At 41.1% G+C, this 19,016-nt stretch overlaps 1 protein-coding gene across 1 annotated transcript in view; it reads left to right on the plus strand.

The window, feature by feature from the left end:
* The window catches only part of LOC142369986 (cadherin-12-like), a 113,684-nt gene that overhangs the window by 61,248 nt on the left and 33,420 nt on the right, over window positions 1-19,016 (plus strand). The window contains exon 6 of the mRNA XM_075452405.1: window positions 575-762. Within this exon, the coding sequence (XP_075308520.1) occupies window positions 575-762 (188 nt within the window). The remainder of the gene's footprint in view (window positions 1-574; window positions 763-19,016) is intronic.

The following is a 19,016-nucleotide window of genomic DNA, read 5'->3' on the forward strand; positions in this document are numbered from 1 at the left end:
AAATCAGAGATAAATTATACATTTTGACACTATTTTGAGGACAGTGAAACGCTCACACCTCCTCCGTCATCCAGTGAAGGCGCCAGATCTGTAATGCAACCGTGAAGTTGTCATTTCTCAGGCTCAAGCAGAAACTAATCTTTAAACTAATCTCAGAGAGTGAAGTGAGGCATAGAAAAGATTAATTTCCTTCCATTCCAGGTGTAAGTGATAATCAGTCAGTCGGCTGTTTGCTTGTTTGCTGATTTCTTCTCAAATCCTCAGCCAAGTATGCTGCTGCAGATACTGGGGTGTCAGAGCACCTGGATTTGTGTGTCTTACAGGTTAAGACAGCCAATTACGAGGAGCTGAGCAGTCTTGATGTCCAAACACTTCAACATTGAATACTATCATGCATATAGCTACAGGCCTGACATCAGACGGAGGGAATATCAACCTCTTTGCCTATGCATGACATGCTTTGGTGGATGAGGCGATACATAAAGGGCGGCAGATGTGAGGAGCTCAGTGTTTCCATTTGATGTCAAGAGATGATAACAGATGAGCCTGACTCTACTCTCATGTTCTTTGACAGGTTTTTTTCACCTGAGAGTTCCTGAATCCTCTGCAGTGGGGTCTGCTGTTGGCAGAATCAAAGCCCATGACTTGGACATTGGGAGAAACGCTGAAGTAGAGTATACCATTGTGCCTGGTGACGGAGGTGCCATGTTTGATATCACCACTAATGAACACAATCAGGAGGGGATCATCATTCTAAAAAGGGTATGTAGTCTCAGAGAGAAAGACAAACTAATATCATGGCAGTACCACGAATCAGGATGAACTTTACTTGAAGTTCCAAAATGTAACATGTAGGCTATTCTGTTGGCAGCCATGCAATATAATAATCAGAACTAAGTTTTCATTATTATAGAATTGCATTGAAATAAGAATCAATGTATTTACATGAATGCAGAATGAGCAATTTATATCCACAAATGCCTTAACTCAATGTTGCCCCTTTAAGTCATTAAGAAAGCTTCGATGGACCGAACTAAACACTGTCTCCAGAGCAGGCTGGTTGGGGTATTTGGTCAGTTGAAATTTGAACAAGGAAATGCTATCACATCCTGCACACTGGAATCTCTTTTGTGTTTTGAGTACTTTTGGTAAGTTGTGGCACAGAGACACCACTCCACTTCTAAAGTTGGTTTAACACAGCATTTGAACTCCAGTATTTCTTTGATGTTCTCGAGGCTGTCTAAATCCTGTCCAAAACTTTGTGCTTCAACACATCAACAAAGAGGCAGAGAAATACCAGGAAACATAGGAAGCTTGAGCTTGCTCTGCTCACGAGACTTCAAAAATAGAAAAGTTATCACACCTGACAGATAATGGAAGAGGTGGGATGTGACAACAGATTTCATACATCTCACAAATACACGTGCATATAAACACATTATAATCCTCAACCACTTATGGGGGGAGGAGGGATTTCGTTCGGTGGTTGGGTGTTAAATTTGTCCAACACCATAACGTTTTTCCATTCTGCCATTTGGTTTGTTACTTTTACACGTTTTATCTTCCTGCTGCCACTGTATCAGCTGTGGGATCAACTTTTTATGCACTTCTAGAAGTTACCTTTGCAGTATTTTTTTGCACCTACATGTGCTCGCTTCTGAAACAGAAACTACACATCAAGATGAAACAATGAGTGAGCTTACTGTTAATTAGGAATGTTCAAATACGACATAATGACAATTATTTTTTGTGCAGGAAGAACCTAAAGGAGCAATGCAGTCTTACAACAGAAAGTACAGTCGCTATAGTGGTGGAAGGGTGCAAAACACAGGAGTTTCACAAACTCACATTGAAATAACTTTACTTAAAAAAAAAGGAAATTGCTACATTTTTAAGGCTTTAAAAACACTACATTGCCTACGTTTTCTTTTGCAAATTGGGACATTGAAGTTGTCACAAAGGTGAAATTAGTATCAGATGTTTGAAATCACTTATATGGAGGAAGGGAGGTATGGATTATAATGTTGTAACAGTCCATTATACTATGGACTGTCATGCAAGAGAACCAAGTTAGAGTCACATTAAAACCCTTGTTGTCAAACCACTTTATTGTCAGTCGTGATTGTTTCGGGTTTTGCCCTCTGAATGAAAACAGAAGGGCAACACAACAACCACATGTGAACATCCATGTCTCTGGTGATGCAAACAGAAGGATAATATTTGAGTGTAGGTGTTCTTTGACAAAACTAAACCTGCCCCTATTTCAGGCAGTGTAAACAAATGCTTCAGCAAAGATGACATTTACAGAAAAAACGCATTCAAAGGTTGTACATGGCATGAAGATGTAGTGCTGCTTAAAAGACCTACAGCTTATCAAATGTAAACAGCATAGCTACAACCGATTCCTACTGAATACAAAACATGGATCTACCAACATTAAGAACTGCCTTCAGTACTAACAGCCTCTCAAAGGTGAGCGGTGCAGTCACAACCAGGTATATACTCCAGAAAACAAGAAGCATGGAGGTAAGCTGCCAAAATAAATAAATAGATAAATACATAAATAACACGCTTTTATGGCCCTGTCACACTGTTGCGTATGGCACTAGCGTATGAAAATTATCACTCATACGCTGGTATACGCTGACATACGCCAGGGGAACGTTAGGCATAGGTTGTATACGTTTCAAGCACGCTGGCATACGTTGGCATACGTTGGCATACGCTGAGGCAGAAATAAATTTTTGAACATGCTCAAAACTTTTGTGCGTATGGTTAATACGCTAAGCATACGCTAGGCATACGCTGAATACGCTAGAGGTACGATATAGGTACGTTACTGATAGGTCGAGAACGCTGGACATAAATTGCCATATGTTGGCATGAAGGTGTACCGTACAGCTAGCGTATTTATAGCCTCCGCCCGTCTGCCGCCTCCATCTCCGCCGAGCGGCCAGGAGGAGGAGTTGGGGATCTTGATCGCTCAGAAGCATGTAACTCATCAGCCGCAGGTGCATCAGGCATTTCAGCAGGTTTGGGTGAGAATGATTCTTGTGTTTTTTTGCCTTTTCCTCGGCCCAGGGCCCGGGCAAACGACGATTGCTTCTTGGGAGGCATGATCGAGATGAATGTCTCGAGAGATGTTGATAGCGCGTCGTCTACTGCAATAATGGAGCAATGTGGAAAGGCTGCTGAGTTAATGGCGTTGCCCCTGGCAACCAATAGCGTCTTCTGCCAACATGGCCGACCGGCCGACCGGAGTCACGTGACTCCTCATTCTCAATAGGCGCGTTGAAACGTACGCTGGGCATGCGCAGTTCATATGCTACTCATACGTTAGTCATTCTTTATTTTCAAGGACTTTTCGTGCGTATGATTAATTTTCATACGCAACTCATACGCTTCTCTCATACGCAACAGTGTGACAGGGCCTTTAAGATGAATGATAGCATCCAAGGATTGGTTGGGCTAACCTGAGGGTGGTCCTGCCAGGTACTGGCAGGTGGCACAAGGAAAATGGAGCTAATTTGCGATGGACAACAGCACAGTTGCCTCTGCATTATGAAAAGGCATAAAAATAGTTTGTCCTTATGGGGAGGAGCAGGCCATGGGTGCTTTTTTGAAAAACTACTATGTGTTGGACATGTGGGAAAGTGAACCTGTACACAAGTTATTGTGAGACTAGGCTGTCTTGTTCAATGCTCCAGCAGGATGTTAGGCAGATGCTAGGGCAGTTCCCTTTCACTTATATTTGGTTGCTATCTGTTCAAGTCATTGCAGCATGGCAGGCTATGACATAAAACACAACTAAGAGCATTGACATAACTCTCTCTGAGTGTCTGTGCCATATAAAACATTCACTTAGTATTGGCTCATTTACTATCCTACATGCTCCAATGGTTTAATAAATCCACTGCATGGTGACCCACAACTAGAGGCCTGATAAAAGTACTGTATTTGATACAAACCACTTTTACCATATAAAGCATTTGTCAGGCCATAATATCACTTAACAAGTGGCGAGTGGCAAAAAAACTCTTGTGATATTAGATAGATGTATTACTCTCAGGATAAACCCTTTGAGATCTATCACCTCATTTTTAAGAGGTACTCACAACTGCCAGAGGTGAAAAAAAAGGACATTTCAGCCTCGGACTAAAATTAGAGGGAGAAAAATAGTGGACCAGCCAGTGCAATGAGTGCTAATCTGCTTAAAAGCTGTGCTATAATAATACTTTATAGGCAATTCATATTACTTTTGCCTATATATTAAAAAGAAAAACTGTGCTCCAAAATTCAGCTTGTTCATCTTAGGAACACGGTGATCACATGGCTCCAGGACCTGGGGAGAGAATTAACATAAGATGCATATTTCATTTAATTCCATTTCATATATGCCATGGTGTAGTTCTCCAAAAAAAATCCATTGATAATCAACACAACAGTGAGTAATAGAGCAAGAACCCCATTGCTTCACTGCAAATCCAGTCAGTGAATTCCTCCATCAGCCTTAATGTCAGTTTTCATTATATGGTCAAGTTCTTTTAGTTCATAAAAATCTCTGCATTAAAAGTAGCTCCTCATCTGTGTGTACCCCCCCCCCCCCCCCACTCCCCATGTTGTGACCCTCTCCTTAGGGTATGCATAATAAAGACTTAGAGATCCATCATGTCCAGACACACTAATAGAATTAATTTCCTCCCCTCCTACAGGCATGGCTGTACAGAGAAAGCATGACATTAGTTCTCTTTAAACACTAAAAGAATCCAGCTTGATGGCAGTGGGTGGGTAATGTGCATATATGAGTGCTGCATGGGCAGAGAACAAAAGACACCCAGAAAGGTCTCACTACGGTTTCAGGGGCTAACTCTTAAAAGTTACACATATACGCATAAAATGATGGCAAGCATCAACAAAAAAGGTCATAATTGAATTATGGATAAATGACCATGATACTATCAGAATCAAGAATTCTAGCCATACTGGTGTTGATTCGATTGCCTTGCTAATTTGTCTGCTCCGCTATGGTATCACGCAACACAGGCCAGGTTAACACAAACTGTGCACATTCAACAATTTACCTTTCATTTCCGATTCAGTGTCACAGCTGGCAGATGTCAGGTTCAGCGTCTCTGAACGTGCCATGTAGCAGTTAAGAAGCATGCAATATGTATGTGTTAAAGCAAGTGTTATCCCCACAAGGAACTGCATAGAAGCACACAGATAAAATGTCCTACTCCGTCAAACACACAGGCAAACATGGACAAATGTAAGCTTTCAACCTGCTGTTTTGTTACTCAGTCAGAGTTGCTCACACAAGCCCTTGTGCATTGATATCTCCCTACTCTACTCTGATTTTTCTGTGGCAGGATGCAGCAGACCCCTCTGGTGAGTTTAAATGCCATTTGTTGTCAGTGGCTTTGAGATTCAAGAGAAAAAAGAACTGCAAAGGAATGCCACGTTTGCATAATGCAAAAGGCCCGAACAATCTCTGCGATATGGAAAAGGAGAAAAATATAAATGTCAGAGAGTGAAGAATTTTGTAAGCAATGCTCCTTTGCATGGATGAGATGGTTCCCCTTCCTGCAATATATTCTTTTCTTATCTGCCCAAAATGCTGTTTGGACATCTTGTACATGTTGGCATCAGAAAGTTCCGTCATTAATTCTAAATCATATTGAAATTATACCATTTCAATATTTAATCAGAATATTTAGCAGCATTAGTGTCAACTCGTTGTGCTTTACCTCACCAACTGTTACATTTGGTAGAAGAGGACCTAAGTAAAGACTCAAACTTAAACTAAAAGTACATTTATTATACTTACTGGACATGAAGCAGGGCAAAGCAGAAAACTAAACTCGACTGAAAATGGGAAAACATTGACATGTGTCAAGCAATGATCAAAAGAAACCTGGTAGTATTTACAGTATACTGAGAGGGGTGGTGATTAACATGAAGCAGGTCAGAGGCAATTAGAAGCAGAACCCAGGGGGGATACAAGTGGTAGCACTCAAAACCAAACTGAATGCACAAAGGAACCACATCTTCAAAAATAAAGCAGGAAATAAAGCAAATATTAGCCAAATATAAAACAGGAGCATGACAAAAAAGATAGAGGTACAAGGAAAGTAAGAATAAACCCAGGTTTAACAAACTGCACATATCAGAAATCATAGATAAAATTACATTGGATATCTGAATTTTATTTGTTTAAACATTTTTGGTGCTCTCAGGTGTTTTATCACAGTATGCTAGACACACAATACACAAGATGAAATTAAATTAGATTTTAATGTTGAATGTTTGAACATAAAAGAATCAGTCTTTCAGTCTCATTTACCATCAGACCTGAAACTTTTTTAATAATGCCAGCCTTCCTCTGCAGCAATGCAGCTTTTCATGCAAATTCCCGCCTGGAAGATCAAAAAAGCAGTTTCTCATTAAATCCTTACCTCCTTGGCAACAAAATACTTTAAAGGAGTTATGACAAATCTGTTTTTGTCTCTTGTTTCAATCAGGCATACGGCTTATATATTTCAACGGATTGCGGTAGTAATTCAAATAATTCAGAAATAAAAAAGTGCAGCCACCTCTGTCTTTTTTTGTGCCTTTCAGGGTATTTCTGATGTAAGTGTCTAAAATGTTCTTTGGGGGAATGCAAATTCACATTTGTTTTTCTGATACATCAGTCTTAGGCCTTTGTTAACGGGTACATTTTTAGTACATGCCCCAGCGCACGAGTACACAAAGGTACGTAATCCTTTGATCCACAAAAATATGCAACTCAGTGAGTAATTGATTCCCTGCTTAGTGTATGAGCTTCCTCAGTGCCCTCTGTGCATGAACATGTGCAAATCTCACATGTACACTGAATGTGTGAGGTTCTTGTTGTGCTATATATCATAGTATTGTGACCTTCTCATTGACAGTAATGAAACAACAGGAAGAGACAACGTGCAGACATTTACTCATTTACATCATATATACCTCAGATACACGGTGAGCAAGCAACTTTTCTCCTACCGTTTTACTTAATCTGTTTGATGCCCCCATAACAACAATGAGCCATTGTGGTACTCTATATTCTCTTCGGTGACAGGCTCCAGCATAATGCCATTGTTGATGGGGGAGCATTCTGATCCCGTTTAATTGACTAAGCCCTCCCACAGAGTCATGCAGCAAACATGTGCTCCTCCCCATGTGGGACTGTGATATTAAAAGGACACGGACACAGTGAGAGACAATGAGCTGTTCTTTGGACAGGTGTGAGGAGTAGGTAGCTGAAGATGAAGCCTCTGAGTTGTTCACTGCGTTCTCAAAGTACTGACCCACCCACAGGCTTGTCTTATTCCAGAGTGGTGAAATATCCTCAGAGACAGGTGTGCAAATGTGCGCAGACAACTCCTTCTCCCTCTTTTTCTCTTTCTGTCACTTTCTTTCCCTTTTGACTTCCCTCCCTCGCACGCAGAGGGGGAAAAAAAAAGAGAGAAAAGGCACAGCAGGACAGAGACGAAAGCCACATTGTACAGAGCAGAGTTTGGCAGACCCCAAATTAGAGACTCAGGAAGGTTGGTTACGATAAGAGGATCAGGCTGAGTAATGGGTTCAAAGGATGATCATCTGTTTCCCAGTCTGCCGATACAGGGGGAGAGGAAAAAGGGACACGGAGGCATTGAGGAGGTTTGAACATCCCATCTGCAAAACATAAGATTATGGGAGACAATAGGTAAATCCACCAGTGCATTCCCAGGGAAACGTGCAGACAAATCTGTTCATACAGAGCAACATGCTTAACATGAAAAAGTGTGTGCAAGGACACAGCTGCATTAGAGCACTTCTACACAAATATCGAGAGTAGCACTCCCACACACTAAAATATTCAACGGGATAACCTTGGGTCGTAGTGGTGAAATAATTTCAGTCAGATTAAACGTTTTGTCTATTTGCATGTTTACTTATTTTCTCTAGGGAGAAGAGAAGATGGCAGATATGCGTAATTGAAATATGCCGTTCTAAGTCCTAAAGGAACAGAATTGTTTAATGACAGTTTGTGAGGCATAATATTTGCTGGCTCGTACTCAGGGAATCCATTTTAATAAAGGAATATATCCTCACTTTACAAAACTATGTACGCCCAATGGCCAGAATGCACCGATTTAAGTATAGACCTCTGGCAGTGCTTCACAACCCTTTGCACCAAAGTGTCTGAGAGGTCAAAAAATGCAGAGTTGCAAGTGACTTGTAAACAGCAATCTCTGTAAGTACCTATTCCTTGACTAAAAAATATGGAATTTACCGTATTTAAGTAAGTAAGTATGCCCTTTATTATCCCACAGTGGGGAAATTCATGCGTCGCAGCAGCAACATACACACATACATACAGCTTGTGCAAAAGTAGACATACATACAGACACAGGATCAGGAAGTTAAAATAATATAAGGGAAATAATAAAATAGGGATGTTATATAAAAATAGAGATATTCCTGTCTAAATAAATGCATTAGTAAAAGGGCTTAAAAACTTTTAAAAAAATTAAAAACCCAGAGGTAGTGCAGTGTTAGCAGCATCATACAAATAAGAAAAAGACTTAAATAGTAATAAATAAATAAAATTAAGAAGAGGGGGTCACAGTAACAGCTTAGCATTGTCATCATCATCATCATCATCATCATCACCACCATCATCATTATCACCATCATGGCTACCGCCGGGACTTGTTGTTGTTATTGTACATTTAGTGGACATTTCAACTGATGATGAAGAATAATTGAAGAAAAATGGTCCTCTTTGTGGCTGTTTGGTTAGTTATTTTGGAGGTGTTGTTGGCTGGTTACCTGGTTGCCATGGTTTCCCATAACTGTTCTGGGCTATGACTCTGAATCAGGAGTCAGATTTATTAGTTGACACTGTTATTCCTCTGTATACTCGCTGTTGATGTAAATTATTGATAGGCAAGCGCAAAAAAATCCATAACTGGCAATGCCAAAATGGCTGCAAACACAAAGTATAATCATTTGCAAAAAAAGAAAAGTGATTGTATTAAGTGACAGGCTCAGATTGCTATTAAAAGCGTCTGACAAAATTAGTGACAGGATGTCTACAATGGCGGACTTATTTCTTTATGTCTTACTTCCTCTTGTCTCAGTTCTATCATCCATTTTAGTGCCTGTGTTTTATCACACATGCTATGTGAAGCTTACAGAGAAAAATGTAGTGCTGATTCTGCTTGGTTGTTTTTAATTTCTTGTCATTCTCTCAGACATAGTGACACTACTAGCATTCATTTATTTTCTTGATGTGGGGGCTGAAAATCTCACAGATTTTAGACTATTTGGGTAAGGTATTTGAAACTGACGCCATCCTCACTTACTTAAGGCTGAGAACACAGAAGGACAGTTCTTTCTAGTTGAAATGAAGATGAGGAGAGAGGAGCAACAGGCAGTAGGTGAACTATGGTGAATAAAACTACCTGCAAAGGTGTCATCACTCTTGAACAGCTTTAATGTAGGACCTCTTCTCCCATTTAACTGATGCTAGTCCTCCCAAACAAAATAGTCACCATAAACAGCATTGTCTGCAAGGCACAATATTTTTTTCTTCATATGCAGCACATTTAGCCACAACTCTATCACATCTCTAGTTCCCAAAGGTAGTTTGTGAGATCGGATACCCAGGCTCCGCCCTCGCAGTGACGCAACACCTTCGGCTCTGCTACACTTGTACTCAGGCAAACTGCTCATTCAGGTGGATTCGAGTTCCCGAAAAAATGGGAACTCCACCCACTTTGTCGGGAAGCAATCAACTTTGAGCAGCGCCAACGGCCCAGGGTAGAGGCGTGTTCAAGGTAGTGATGTGGTTGAACTGCCACTCAACCCATGGATTGTACACGGAAGCGCTTCATTCAATATCAACATGGAGCAGCGTCAAGCTTTTGACACTGCTGTAGATGCTGTAATGAAAGTGTTCGACGGGAGATTGTCGTTAAAAATCGAGCAAAGAACAGCCCTTGAATCATTTCTTGACAGGAAAGACGTTTTCGCCTTGCTCCCTACTGGCTTTGGTAAGAGTTTAATCTACCAGTTAGCCCCGCTGGTAGCTAAATCATACGTCAGAGGAAAGAGTGGTGTGATTGGCTTAAGCTTAGGCACAGCCTTTTCTGGCCACAACCAGTAGCAACCCGAGGGAGGCGGGTTGACCAGGCCATTTCGATTCGTATTCGTTATGGTCTTGGTCAGACCAGAATCTCGAAGAGATTTGAAAGTCTATGTTAATCAGGCTAGAGATCGGACAAAGACGGTAGGTCAGAGTAACCTGGTTCTCACGCAGATGGATGTTTCTCATCCATCTGGAATTTTGTCGGTTGCCTAGCTGTTCTCTGCTGTGAGTAGGCGGGGATTGTATTCAAAAACCTCTCGAACCTGATTGGAGAATTCAATGTGTGTGTCATGTACTACTTCGACCAATCATATCGAAAGCGGACGTGACGCGTTGGAGCGCGACCAGTCTTTCGGTCTGTGGTGGAAAATAAACAAAACACAACAGCAGCGAGCAAAGCAGGAGCTAGCAGCAGCTAATCGTCCGGCAATGGCTGTGTTTGACTGTGTTCGTTGTCGCGCCAGATGCTACGTCATACCTGTTAACACCCCGCCCCACGATTATGATTGGCCCGGTTATGGGGTAACCGAAGACTTCGGGCTCAACAAGGCGAGCCCAGACCCTCGTGCGAGCTCACGAAGTGTAACGAAGATGCACGAAGCACGAAGGGTCTGCGTGAGAGCCAGGCTAAGGTCAGAGGGCTTCGGCGTTCAATTTAGTAGTGCGAAGGTGCTCTTTGGTTAGACTTACTTGTCACAAAGGTATGAAGATATCCAAGGCACTCTTCTTCTTTATTAAAAAGCTTTAAATAAACTGAGCTAGTTCATACTAGAACAGATAAAATTGCCAACAGTCTGTAGGCAATTAAATAAACTGAGCTAGTTCATACTAGAACAGATAAAATTGCCAACATGTTTCGGCCTGCAAAGGCCTTCATCAGGGCTTACAAACAAATTCAAAATCACCAACCACTTCCCTATAATCATGTAAATGTAATGTTCAGGTGCGCGTCGTCAGGTCTCCAGACCGTGCGCGCCTGTGAACATGCACGCCCTCTCCAGTCTGTGCTTGCGCAGGTACCCAAATCAAACATAGTGGACACATTACTACCCATACCACAGTATTCAAGAAATAAATACATCACACCAAACTCCCTAAAAACAACCACCAGAAATACACACACAACACCAAATCAAAGAAACGCAATCATATCAATGCTATCGTTTAAACCCGGGTGTGACATGGCGTTTAAATTATGAATCCATCTGCTCTCTTTTTGGTTAAGAAGTCTTTGTCTATCCCCTCTTCTTGTGTTTATGGGGATGTGGTCGATGCCTATTGCAGTGAAAGTGGCAGTTCCGTTGGGATGTGCTTCTGTAAAGTGGTTTACAATGGCGTAATCGCAATTGCCACTTCTCACTGCATATTTGTGTTCCGCCACACGGTCCTTCAAGCGCCTTTTGGTGCGTTCGACATAAAAGGCATCGCAAAGAGAGCATCTCAGCATATAAATGACATGAGTAGTTTGGCAGTTTATAAAATGTCTTATATTAAAAACCTTGTGCGTATTAGGGTGCGTAAAAACAGTAGATTTCCTCACAATGTCACAAATCTTGCAATGCCCACATTTATATGTGCCGTTAGGCTTTTGCGGGATCCACGTTTTTGGTTGTTCCCTGGTGGATATGTGACTGCGCACTACTCTGTCACCTATTGTTGGGGCTTTTTTAAAAGAGAAAATCAGGGGTTCGTTAAAAGTGTCCCTTAATGCTTCATCACATTGGAGAAGGCTCCAGTTTTTTTTGATGATCTTGCGGATGTCGTTGGCCTCTGTGCTATGGCGCGTTGTGAAAAACATTCTGTTGTTGTCGTTGCCTTTCTGTTTTCTTTTTAACAGTTCGCTTCGCTCCTGTGCTTGGGCTTTAGCAAGGGCTGTGTTCAGTACATTAGATGGATAACCCCGTTCTCTAAAGCGATCCAGCATCTCTTTGCTTTTCGTCTCAAAGTCGTCTTCCTTATCGCAAATTCTGCGCAGCCTTTGAAATTGTCCATAGGGGATGTTGTTAATTAAGGAAGGAGGGTGAAAACTTTTTGCATGTTTTTGTGTGTCTCTTTTCTGTAGATAGAAGTATGTAGATGTCCATTCGTGTCTTTGGTGATTTCCAGATCTAGGAAGTTGATTTTCGTTTTGCTGTACTCCAATGATAGTTTTATATTTGCGTTAGTGTTGTTCAGATAGTTATGAAAGCCTAACAGCTCCTCTTCGGTGCCATCCCATATCAGTGTGACGTCATCAATATATCTTGACCACCAGGCTACCTTGTCTTTGTAGATATTGTTATGTCCAAATACAAAGTCCTCTTCCCATTTTCCCATAAACAAGCCGGCATAAGAAGGACTAAAGCAAGCACCCATAGCGCAGCCTTTGATCTGTTTGAATAGTTTCTCTTGGAATAAAAATACATTATTATTCAATGTCCACTCCGTTAAATCCATTAGAAATTCAGTAGGTGGGTTATGTGGGTATGGCCTAGTATTCAGAAAGTGCTTAAGAGCTGTCAAACCCTCTTGGTGGTCAATATTTGTGTAAAGAGCTTCAACATCCATAGTGGCTAGAATACAATCTGAATTGACAGTCATGTCCTTGATTTTACATAGCACTTCAGTTGTGTCTTGTATAAATGCTGGCAGTGTGAGGAGCAACGGCTTAATAAAAAAATCCACATACTTGGATATCGGCTCCAGTAGACTTTCATTGCCGGAGATGACTGGTCTGCCAGGGGGGTTGGTTATGTTTTTATGCACTTTGGGTAAAAGGTAGAAAGAGGCTATCCTTGGGTATGGCTTGTATAAGAATTCAAATTCTTGAGATGAGATGAGGTCGTCATCCTTCGCTCTTAGTAGTTTTTTAGTAGTCTTTATGTCTTACTTCCTCTTGTCTCAGTTCTATCATCCATTTTAGTGCCTGTGTTTTATCACACATGCTATGTGAAGCTTACAGAGAAAAATGTAGTGCTGATTCTGCTTGGTTGTTTTTAATTTCTTGTCATTCTCTCAGACATAGTGACACTACTAGCATTCATTTATTTTCTTGATGTGGGGGCTGAATATCTCACAGATTTTAGACAATTTGGGTAAGGTATTTGAAACTGACAGCCATCCTCACTTACTTAAGGCTGAGAACACAGAAGGACAGTTCTTTCTAGTTGAAATGAAGATGAGGAGAGAGGAGCAACAGGCAGTAGGTGAACTATGGTGAATAAAACTACCTGCAAAGGTGTCATCACTCTTGAACAGCTTTAATGTAGGACCTCTTCTCCCATTTAACTGATGCTAGTCCTCCCAAACAAAATAGTCACCATAAACAGCATTGTCTGCAAGGCACAATATTTTTTTCTTCATATGCAGCACATTTAGCCACAACTCTATCACATCTCTAGTTCCCAAAGGTAGTTTGTGAGATCTTTTCTGAAGTATGGCTTGACCTTTGTTGTCAAAGTTTAGAAAAGTGCAGACTCAAACCACTTCTGGGTTGTAGAAAGCTACAACTCTGTAACTTCATCTGCTCAGAGAATGCTGTTCAGTTATTTGATCTGCTCTCCCTCTACTCTCAGATATGCTTACAATTTACACTTCCTGCAACTACTGCACTACCCTTTAAGAATGAAGAACAAAAAATTTATGAGTGACCGAAAAAAATGGGCTGGTGTCTGAAAGCGCTCATGTTTACTACTATAATTATTTAATTTTTTTTGCATGTGTGATCCCATGATGATATACTGTGCAACCTTTATAGATGCAGAAATAGCAGTGCTAGACTTATCATATGGTTATAAAGAGTGAATCGATGAACTAAAGACTCAATTCTGACATGAACTTAAACGTTTCAGCACCATGGACAGAGGGAAGAAACAACTGGTGTGATGGTTTGAGAGCTACTGCGGCACACTGATTCCTCATAAGCTTTGCTTGAATTGATTTATTGCCACAGAAAGAGATTTCTATCAAGGTATCATATCAATCAGATTACACTAAAAAGGCCATTTGAGTCATCCAGCTTGCATAAGATTACATTTTTACTCCCAAAAAAACCCTTTATCTTCCGGTTATCAGTGTTACTATGCATATGTGAGAAAAAACTGTCTGGATTCCTTCACATAATGAAAACCACATTTGAGGTCATGAGGAAATTTTCATCACTCCCTGCCTCAATTTATGGACTTAATTTTACAAAAACCAACAAAGGACTGCAGTCTTATATCTCTATCAGACAAAGTCCCTACTGGGCTGTTCGAACAGTAAATAATTTCATAAATGCTGCTGAGATGCTACTTGGGAATTAAAGAAAAGAGGGAAGAAAGAAAGAACTAATGAACTTTCGAAAAAGACCAGACAAATGAACAAGACCCTAACTTGACTGAAGGCCTGATAGATAATGTTGGTAATGCTAGTTGAATAATAAAAAACACTGCCAACAAATGAGCCAGATTCTATCATATTTCCTACAAGACTTAACTCTGCAATCATTAATACATTTCCAAAAGAAGATCATAATACCAATGAGATTCATTAATACAGCAGCGATGCACAATCAGTTATGCTTAATTCATTGAATACTGTACCATCACACCATGCACAAAATATGCAAGCTGCAAGAACACACTATGGAGACTGACACCAGCATGGGGCACTTGTCTCTGGGTAAATGTGAATGTTAAAGAGAAACAGATTGCAAATGTTGGGCCTTACCTTAAGAAACTTCTGGCTGTAATTCCAAATATAGGACAGAGGTATGAAGATGGCAGACATGTTTTCCATGTGTTTGATCAGAGGTAACAGTGTCATCTCAAGGCACTTTAAAAAGATACAGTCCAGTTGAAGCCATTTAGAATCCAGTTCATTCTAATACAATCATAATCTAGTCAAATCAAATTAATTAAATTCAAAATTGATCCAATTCATACAGAGTAATTACAAATTTTGCCTAGCTAAGGAAACCCAACAGATTGCACTGAAACTTCTCTTCAAGCTAATCTCCCATCCTGAGCACGCACAAGGCAACTGTGGAAAGAAACTGTGTGTGAATGTGTGTAGTTTATATACGTACAAAGGGATAAAAGATCATATGAGAAGCACCTCTAAATTCACCTCTGTTTATCTAGTTTTGGCTAAAAAAGTACCAGTTCATCAGTACGGGTAAGCCATGTATTTAAGTTACAACACAACTCAAGAGATGATAACATGATCGTATAAAAAGATCACACAACAAACTTTAAACAAACAAATCAAATGCATTTACAGTTTCAGCTTAGCTTATGCTTAGCCATATTTAGCCTAATGCTAATGCCCAGTGTGTGTTTTTTTTTAATCACAATTCCAAAGATATGCGACTGATGTGCTGTAACTCATGAGCAAGAAATGCTCTAGTGTTGGTTAGTGTTCAGTACTTGCTGTCAGTTCTTTAATAATCTTTGGAGGAAGGAAACCACTCACTCTGTCATCATTGGTCCCTTGAGATTTCAGATGATAATCAGCTGGCGTGGGTATGTCTGGCTTACAGGGGAAAGTCTCATGCAATCTTTGTATGGTGCTGCATGAAAATGACAATGGCACAGCATATACACGCTGTGCCATTATCAGAGCTTAAGAAAGATAATTTAGTGGAGTGGACCTGGGCCTCTCCCCAAAGAAATAATTGATATGGTATAGAAACAGGGGTCTCTTTAATTTAAATGCTAGGTCAAAAGTATCAGCAATCATTAAATTTTAGGGGTCTATTTGTGAAGATATGATTACGGTATTTAAAAAGTAAGCTACTGTCTGTATTTATCTCACTCGTTTTATTTATAAGGTTGCTGGAGGAATGCTCAACCAGGAATTGAAACACTGGTTTTCTGTTCCAAGGGCAGTGAGCAGCTAGTGATTGTTAAAGCTTCTATGCAGTATGAAACAGCAAAGATCTACAAATGCATTGGGAAGACGGCCTGCAGTGATGCACTGCTAGGTGAGTGCCTCAGGGAGTTGAATGCTAGAAAAGGAGAGGTAGAAGAGAATGAACCAGGAAGGAAGGACAAAATCCCACACTACATATACCACTGAAAGACTGAAGAAGTGGCTGATATTCAGAAGTTTTATCAATGGCTAGAATAAGCTAGTCTGAAAGACAGCACAAAGGCACAAAATGTGTCAGCAAAAGAAGAGGTGCTGAGCACAGGAGCAAACGAGGTTGGGATCTCTCTGTACAGGAACATTTGTGCTGAGAATGGGTTGGGGGTCCAAAAGTCAAAGTGGGATATAGCTCCAAAGGTGATGGAGAATCACAGAGCTGAGATCCTGTGAGACTTCTAGATCCAGACTGGTAATGGCTAGTCAACAGGATATTGTGGTGGTCGACAAACCACATAAGGGGGCAGAAGTGATAGATGTAGCCATCCAAAGTTACAGCAGCATCAAGAAGAAGGAACACAAGAAGCTTGAAATACCTGTATAACAAGGGCTAAAGGGGGAAGTTGAACAGATGTGGAAAGTTAAGGCAACGTTTGGGGTGAGAGGTGAACGGAGAGCTTGGGCCTGTGACCCCAAAACTGGGAAGAGTGGCTGCAATAGATTTCGTGAGCAACATCAGAGATCTCTGTCCAGAAGAGTGCAGTCCTAGGAACGGCTAAGATACCGCGTAAAACCCTCCAGCTCTAAGCCCTCTGATAGAAGATTAAAGCTTGGAAGGGCGACCCACATGGAGCTGAGTGTGTATGCACATATTGCTGCAGGGTAATCGCAGTGTCATAAAGCTGAAGACTAGAAGGCATTTGTCTCCAAGAATCCTTCCAATGGCATGATAGCAACTGCGCCCTGCTCAAAGACAAAAGTTCAAACTAATCTATTGATTATAAGTGCTGAATGTTCCAGTGGGAGGCAACATGAGTTATTTTAGGACCTGTGAGGCAGGGGTTGAAAAGAAGTAGAGAGAAGGATACCAATAACAATACCTCAGAACAACAGGACATTCAGGTGCCAAACACAGATGAATAACACCTCACCAAGTAACCAAGCAGGAAGCATGTGTATGTGTGTGTGTGCGTCCATGTCTCTGCGTATGCATGTGAGTGAATGAGTACAAAGAAATAAAAAAAGAGGGGGATAGTGACAACGAGGCGTCTGAGGTGTTGCTAGGAGTCGATGAAGTGCCCTCTCTCTGGTGGTTTGGAGAGGCGTGGGTGTAATAGATTAAACTGGTGTCTCGGGGCTCATCCCATGGCTAACCCTGTCCTATTAAGAGTGGCAGTGCGAGTCTTTCACAGTCACTCCACTCAACTGCAGTGTGGACAGGGCTGCTGGCGAGGCACTCAAATGGCACTCCACTGTTGTGAGCACTGAGGGGATGGAGATGCTTGGAGGCAGCCAAGGACACAAACCGATGTGACTGATGGCAACACAATAAAGTGAGCATCTCTTCTCCACATTGTTAAGACCCCCTGGCGTTCAGAGGGACATGAAATGGCTCTCTGGGGCATGTAAGCTTTTCTCTACTGATGATAAGGCACAGTAATGGTTATGGGTCTTTAGTATTCTTCTGCATGACAGGATTCAGCTGAAACTGTCAGCCAATGACTGCAGTGACCTTATGAGTGATAAAAAATTGTGGTCCATTCTGAATCCACTGAAACATAATTGTATATACTGTATCACAATCTCAGTGGAATGTTTGCACCAAGGCAGCTGTGCGCCATCAAAATAAAGTGCGTGTTAAGCATTATTAGTGTACTGCAACACTATAAAAAAAAATCTGTATTTTTCCAGTGATGGGGGCTGTAATGTGGGATCAAAAGGTTTTAGTCTCACAAGAATTAGGCATCCAGACATTGCTTAATGTTGCTTTTTGGAGAACTATGTTGGCTCACGCAGCTGCAATTAGAAGTGTGTGATATTCCAGGCATGTTTGGTTCCGCTTTGATTTGTTCTCAGCGGATAATTCACGGGAGGGGGCGTTAATGATTCATAAGTGCTAATGTAAATATATAATACTGCGGTTGAATAGATTTAAGGTCGCTCTGGATATCACAGATTAAACAATACTGAAGCCTTTTTCCAGCTATTTAATCTTCAGCCTCTTTAGGTAATACGTGTGCTCAGCATAAACACATGAAATCAGCCTGTTAATGACTTCCTTTACCAAGGAAACGGATCATCGATGTTAAAAGATCCACCTATGGCTAGTAGCAGAATGTTATCCACATATTAGTGGGTGAGGATAGCTGAGGTTTGGGAAGATCATTGAACTCTACTACTACTACTACTTCTTTATTTATAAAGCACTTTAAAACAACAGTAGCTGTGACAAAGTGCTGTACAGACGAAATTCAATAAACATGCAAAATATGGAAAAGACAACAGAAACAATAAAACACGAACAGTAAGAGCAGAAGTAAGAGCAAAAGTCTCAACATGTGTTAAAGGCCAAAGAATAAAAATGTGTCTTAAGTTGAGTTTTAAAAGTGGACAATAAAGGGGCACTTCTAATATGTAACGGAAAGTCGTTCCATAGTTTGGGAGCGGCAACACTAAAAGCTCTGTCTCCTCTAAGCTTTAGTTTAGACCTCGGTACCTCCAGGAGCAGCTGAGCAGCTGACCTGAGGCAACGAGCGGGAGAACATGGGTGAAGCAGCTCAGAGAGGTAAGATGGGGCAGGACCATGTAAACTTTTAAAAACAAATAAAAGTATCTTAAAATGAACCGTAAAATGCACAGGCAGCCAGTGGAGTGAAGCCAGGATAGGGGTGCTGTGCTCCCTCTTCCTGACTCCGGTTAAAAGCCGAGCGGCATCGTTCTGGACCAACTGGAGACGCCTGAGGGAAGACTGGCTAACTCCAAAGTAAAGAGGGTTACAGCAATCGAGCCGAGTTGTAATGAAGGCATGAAT

Source organism: Odontesthes bonariensis, chromosome 20, assembly GCF_027942865.1.
Source record: "Odontesthes bonariensis isolate fOdoBon6 chromosome 20, fOdoBon6.hap1, whole genome shotgun sequence".
Classification (NCBI taxonomy): Eukaryota; Metazoa; Chordata; class Actinopteri; order Atheriniformes; family Atherinopsidae; genus Odontesthes; species Odontesthes bonariensis.